The sequence below is a fragment of the Nuphar pumila genome, chromosome 10, assembly GCF_984573655.1.
Source record: "Nuphar pumila chromosome 10, dmNupPumi1.hap1.1, whole genome shotgun sequence".
NCBI classification, from domain to species: domain Eukaryota; kingdom Viridiplantae; phylum Streptophyta; class Magnoliopsida; order Nymphaeales; family Nymphaeaceae; genus Nuphar; species Nuphar pumila.
In genome coordinates, this window is record NC_143258.1 from 77,236,910 (window position 1) to 77,243,649 (window position 6,740).

Genomic DNA, 6,740 nt, shown 5'->3' on the forward strand with positions numbered 1-6,740 from the left:
CAAGAAGCCCGGAGCTGATTGTTGCATTTCAAAGGTACTCATTTGTCTTGGGCAGAGCTTTGGATTGAAACCACCTTGCCTCTTCCAAGAACACTTTGAAAAGAGATGCCCACTGAAATTCAAAGTTGGAATCTATGATAAGACCAGTTTCTTCACAAAGATTAGCATTAGTTTGATTGTTTATCTAGAGAATCAGGTTTAAAAAATGTGTTAATTTGTTTGTTTTTTTCTGATAACAAGGAACACTACAATCTATGATTATATTTATTGGATAAAGTAGAGTTCTAGATAGAGTAGAACTCTACCTAGATAGGTGTTTTAGATAAGAAGAGGCTCAACACAATATTTATAGCTTTGAGAATGAAATTTAAATAAAAGATCTGTTCTTCTTAGGTGTAGATGTTAAAGAAAATGGAAGTGACAGTATTCTATCACTGGCAATATATTTACGATTTATTGGTGAAAGATCGAATGATTCATTTGAAGCCCGTTTTTACTCCTGCGATGCCAAATGGTGTTTTGTCAAAACGTGGTGAAAAAGAGTTTAATGATACTAAGAAATATCAAAGTATAGTAGGAGCTCTGCAATAAGTAACATTAACTCATCAAGACATAGCCTTTGTTGTGAATAAGGCATGTCAATTTATGCATGCACCATGAGAAGAGCATTGGAATCATGCTAAAAAAAATCCTTTCTTGTGTGAAAGGTTTAATAAAATTTGACTTAAAAATTGCAGCCTCAGATTGTTTAAAATATGCAAGATACTCTGACGTCAATTGGTTACGTGCCCTGATGACTGAAAGTCAACCAATAATAGCTATTTCACTTGTTTGCAAGATAACATCATATCATGAAGCTCTAAGAAACATCACAGTAGCAAGGTGAAACACGAAAGCTGAATAACAACCAATAGCGAGTATTGCGACCCACCAAGTCTCCACGATTGCAGCATTCTATTGAAAAGACAAAGAGTTCGTCAACATACATAATGTCAGTCAGTGATAGCGACTGAGGTATTGTAGACTTATTCAGAAGCCTTCCTACAACATATTATATATATATATATATATGTGGGTGTGTGGGTGTGTGTGTGGGGTGTACCAGTTTGATGAGAACCACACAGAGCAAATACATAGTAAACATGCATGATAGACGTGAAAAGAACCTCACAATGACTATAAGGTCCACAGGAAAATGAAGTTGGCATTTTTGTTTCACCTGCATACGAAAATAGTAAAGGGTTACATATACCCAGGCCTGCAGGGTTCAGCTCCTGGGTTCAGCGGAACCTGAACTCAGGCCTACTAGGTTAGGCTCTGGTGAACTCAAGCCTGGGTTCACCAGAACCGAATCTAGTTGCCCTGGGTTTGATTCTGCCCGGGTTCAGCAGAACCAAACCCTGGCAAAACCAAACCCAGCAGGCCTGATGAATTGACGAGGAAATTTAGGTTGATTGATTTGTAGTGTGATTTTTTATTGAATCCCTCTGCTGTATGGGGCGGCTGTTGTTCTGGTAGGTGTACACCTAACCCCAGCTTGCCTTCCAAACAAAACAAGAAAAAAACCCATGTTTAGAGTTAGTCATCGTACCATTCCTTTTGAATATGGAAGAATGTCACAGTGATGCTCTTGGAGGAGGAGGGAAGCAATTTCATTTGTCACGTCATAGACATCCAAAAAGCAAACTTTCATGCAATTGGGCAGGAGTTTGGATCCACTCACAAACGCTGGGTCCCACCTGAGGATCCATAAAATTTCATAATTAAATGTACGTAGTATCCGTATGTGCACTTGTTCCTCCGAGAGAAAACTAAAAGGAAAAAGAGTTTAATTCTATTGTACACCAAAACCCAAGCTGTTTACATCACTGTATATAACCTGCTCAAAACACTAAAACACCTTAACTTTTTTTTTTCGCCAAGGAAGAAAAATAATATCTTACCTATTGATAGCCTCCCTAAAGAGAATTAAATCAAATATATCCCCTGGCCAAGGAAGAAAAGGAATGGATGACACAAGGTGTGTTGCTGCAAAACCTCTGGCTTGATCATCAAGTATATCCTCTCCTGGTAGTACAAAGTTTGAAGCTTCATACAAGCTCAACAAACCCCTTGTGTCTTTAACCAACCCTACATCAAATCTCCCTTCCATGTCCTTGAACTTGTTGAATACAGAGTCTTTCACTTTTTTTAGTATGATAACAGGAAACGAAAAAACAGAGGAGAACTACAACTCACCTGGAGAAACATGGTAACCCTGCTGTCTTAAGAGTCTAAATTGAAGTGCCACAATGTACAGGTCATGTGTGGCACTGCCTGCACCACTCTTCCCACCATTACGACCATTGGCATAGCTGCTATATATGGAACTCAACCTGGATTCAATCTCTTCAACAAAGTGATACGCGATCCCCAAGCGTTGGAGCTCATCAATAGCATTCATAGCCTCCAAAGGATCGTGCAAATCGTGAAGCTTTCACCTCACTTTTTCATGTTTTTAAAAAATGACCCGCTTCTATTTTTACTATTTTCTAGATCAGATTGGATCTGATCCGATCTATTTCAATCGAGTTGATATGGAACTGGATCAGTTCAAGACCCATATTAACTAGAATCTAGTTCAAGTTGGGATTCATATGAATTTTGGATATAGATTTGGATCTTAAATTCAGATTCGAAATCCAAGAATAACCAATTTAAAGGTTAAATTAAGAGAGAATTCTGTTATGAGAGGACTTTCAAAGCGGGGTGATACCTTTTGAAATATTTTAAAAATTAATTATTTATTAATTAATAAAACACTACAAGAAAATAAGTGATTAGCGACGAAATTATTTCGTCGCTAGTTAGTGATGGATTAACGAGAGAAACACATTTGTCGCTATAAACAATGAAATTTACAAAAATAGCGATGGAATATATTCTCTCGCAAAATCCGTCGCTAATTAGCAACGGCTTTTGCGAGAGAATATTTTGTCGTAATAGACGCACCATTTAGCGACGTCTGTTGCAACAGAATATATCTCGTCGCTATTTAGCGACAGAATTGACGACAAAATCTATTCTGTCACCATTTTCGTATTTTGATTTACGGCGGCTTAGCGACAGAATTAATCTGTCGCTAAGCCATTGCTAAATGTCGTACAACCCCTAATCTCAGTCCTCTTTTTCCTTTCTTCTTTCGCTGCTCCCGCTCTCGCCCGCAGCCCTCTCCCTCCCACCGCCCTCTTCCTCCGACCACCCTATTTGTCCCGTCGGCCTCTCTCCGGCCTCCACCGTTCGTCGGCCGCTGATCTCCGACAGCCTTTTGCCGCCGCCCGGAGACGCGCAGGTAATTTCCATTTTCCGGCAGGGGGTCGACCCTCTGCGTTTTCTGGCACGGGGTCGACCCTCTGCGTTTTCTGGCACGGGGTCGACCCCCAGCGTTCCAGCAGGGGGTCGACCCCCTGCGATTTTTGGCAGGGGGTCCACCCCCTGCGGTTTCTGGCAGGGGGTCAACCCCCTGCGTTTTCGATAAGGGGGTCAACCCTTTGCGTTTTTCGACATGGGGTCGACCCCCTACACTTTTCGGTAGGGGGTCAACCCTCTGCATTTCCGGCAAACAGGTGGTGACTTCATTTTTTTCGGTAGGTCATTGGGTGTTGGGTTTCTCAAGGCCTATGCAAGATGTTTTCATTTGCCTCATTTTTTTTCCAGCAGGTGGTGACTTCATTTTAAAACAGTGTTTTTTGCAGATTTCTCGACGGAACCCGCTTGTGCTCAGCCACTCGTGGTAAGTAAGTGACAAAAAAAATGCAAATCGGGTAAATACCCTTGGTGAGTAAGTGATGCAAGTGCATCACATCTTATTTAATTTATTGGATGTAACACTTTATTGTTCACACACTCACTTAGTTGTTGATATCTAAGACTACTTTGTTGGAGTTCGGAGATCATGCTGAGCATGATTTTAATGTATAAGAATAAAAGTGTTCTTATTTTTGGAGTACGGATTCCATGCTAGGCATGGTAGTAGTTAGTAGAATATTAGAGTGTGTTTGCTGCAGGTACATGTTTGACATTTGTTTGATATAAATAATTTCGATGTATTGTAATGTTTGATGTAATTGTATCTATGCTTGCATGTAGTTACTTTCAATTTGATTATGGCTTCCATGTGAAATTGTATAATGAAAGCATGCTTCAAATGAATGTATCCTGTCATTAATAGTTTGCACATGAAAATATTAAGTTATCAATGCATGCATCATAATTCTTGTTATTGTATAATATCATATATTGCATGATAAATTTGATATTTTCTTCATCATAGCATTCTAATGATTCTCTTTTAACTGGTTAGGTTTTTATTCGTAACATCATACAATAAAATGACTGCAATGCGTGAATGGACGTACCATAGGATAGTGGACAATGAGTTATCGCATGAATATATGGATGGTGTTGAAAGTTTTATTGAATTTGCAACGGCAAGTGTCAGTACAGTGGATCTCATGGGTCGGATTAGGTGTCCCTGCAAGATTTATAAGAATAATCGATTTGTAGAACCTTATGGCGTTAGACATCACCTATACAGGAAGGGTTTTGTGAGTGATTATCAGAATTGGATGTTTCATGGAGAAGAATTTAGAAACAATTTTGATGCACGGGTGAATGTGGTGCACGATAATTCATATATGGATTTGATATTTGATGCCACAAGAACAAAACTGGGTTCTGCTATGACTTCTCTTATGATCATGATGTTGCGCATGATATGCATGTCATATCTCAATTGGCCGATGAAACATTCATAGAGGAATATGATCCAAATGATATATTAAGTAGATGGGTAAACAATGAAGAAGAAAAAGAAGAATATGAAAGTCAAACAAGTGATGAGGAAGAATTCTCAAGCTAGTGAGCAAAATCTTGTAATACAAACCTCTATTTGAATGCATTGCAATACTTGATGTGAATGATTTGAATGTATTATAATACTTGATGCGAATGAATGGGTTGTATTACAATATTTGATGTGAATGATTTGAATTATTTGAATGTATTGTAATACTTGATACAAATGATTTGAATGCATTGCAATACTTGATGTGAATGATTTGAATGTATTGTAATACTTGATGTGAATGAATGGGTTGTATTGCAATATTTGATGTGAATGATTTGAATTATTTGAATGTATTGTAATGCTTGATACGAATGATTTGAATGCATTATAATACTTGATGTGAATAATTTGAATGTATTGTAATACTTGATGCGAATGAATGGGTTGTATTGCAATACTTGATGTGAATGATTTGAATTATTTGTATGTATTATAATACTTGATGCGAATTATTTGAATGCATTGCAATACTTGATGTGAATGATTTGAATGCATTGCAATACTTGATGTGAATGACTTAAATGTATTGTAATACTTGATGTGAATGATTTGAATTATTTGAATGTATTGTAATATTTGTTGTGAATCATTTGAATGTATTGTAATACTTGATGGGAATGATTTGAATGTATTGCAATACTTGATGCAAATGATTTGAATGCATTGAAATACTTGATGTGAATGATTTGAATGCATTGCAATACTTGATGTGAATGACTTGAATGTATTGTAATACTTGATGCGAATGAATGAGTTGTATTGTACTTGATGTGAATGATTTGAATGTATTGTAATACTTCGCAATGCGAATCATTTGAATGTATTGCAATACTTGATGCAAATGATTTAAATGTATTGTAATACTTGATGCGAATGATTTGAATGTATTGTAATACTTGATGCGAATGATTTGAAAGTATTGTATGACATTTGTTATTTGTTAGAATATGGTTTGTGGAGGTTATAGTGGTCGTTCATCTAGTAGTAGCCAGGCCCAACCTTTATTTTCATGGGCTCTTGTGATAGGTATATCATTTAACTAATTGAATGCTTGATTAGTTGAAATGTGCATTCTGAGAATTTCTAACGTATTTTTTTACAAATGATGTTTCGCCTGTACACGACCCACCTATACCAGTTGATCACACAAGTCAGGAGCCAACACAGGATGCAGGGTCTTCTTAGTTCGAATAGTGTATATCAATAATCGACCGTAAGTATTTCATTTTCAATTATTGCATATCTTATAAATATTTTATATTGATATTTACTGTGTACCAATTCATATACGGCATGAGGTTTGAGCCACAAGAAGTAGTACGCGAGATTAGGAATTCACTTCTTCAACATCTATCAGGACCAGTCTCTCAATGGAAAGAGTATCCGAAAGAGGTGATAGACAGATTGTGGTCCTCATTCACGGTATACAGTTGTTTATCATAGTTAATGTGTTTCATATTTAATTTTTTTTAATAATCATGTCTACTAACTTTTTGAAAATATATGTAGGTTTCGAATCACTTCACGACTACGGTGGAGGAACATGATGCAAGGAAGGTGTGGCAGAGAGTGGCTGTCAATCAATTTGCAGACATGCTGCACAATAAGAAGACGGCAACAAAAAAAGCATCTGGCGGAATAGATGATCCACTACAGTGGAAGGGCCATGGCCCTATTACTATCAGAAGAGATTATTGGGAGGGAATGTGCGACAAGTAGGCGGATGTGGTCATCGCAAAAATTTTCCTCTCTTGTGGTTTCTCTCTCTTCCTTCTCTTTTTACTTTTCTAACCTCTATTCTCCTCCTTTTTGAAGCGAGAAGAATAAAAGACAGAAAAAAAAAGAGAGAAGA

At 37.4% G+C, this 6,740-nt stretch overlaps 1 protein-coding gene across 1 annotated transcript; it reads right to left on the bottom strand.

Annotated features, from left to right (window-relative positions):
• Window positions 1–821: 821 nt before the first annotated feature.
• On the bottom strand, window positions 822–3,135 carry LOC149826908 (beta-cubebene synthase-like). The gene is made up of 4 exons (XM_090019035.1): window positions 2,239–3,135; window positions 1,944–2,178; window positions 1,592–1,739; window positions 822–954 (listed from the first exon to the last, which is right to left on the bottom strand). The coding sequence occupies exons 1-4, from the start codon at window positions 2,441–2,443 to the stop codon at window positions 850–852; spliced, it is 693 nt and encodes a 230-aa protein (XP_089875161.1). The 5' UTR covers window positions 2,444–3,135; the 3' UTR covers window positions 822–849.
• Between the last annotated feature and the right edge of the window lie 3,605 nt (window positions 3,136–6,740).

Coding starts and splice junctions, on each gene's coding strand:
- LOC149826908 (XM_090019035.1), bottom strand. CDS start 2,443: ATGAATGCTATTGATGAGCTCCAACGCTTGGGGATCGCGTATCACTTT. Junction 2,179..2,238: donor GGGTTACCATGTTTCTCCAG/GTGAGTTGTAGT, acceptor AAAAAGTGAAAG/ACTCTGTATTCAACAAGTTC. Junction 1,740..1,943: donor TTTAGGGAGGCTATCAATAG/GTAAGATATTAT, acceptor ATGGATCCTCAG/GTGGGACCCAGCGTTTGTGA.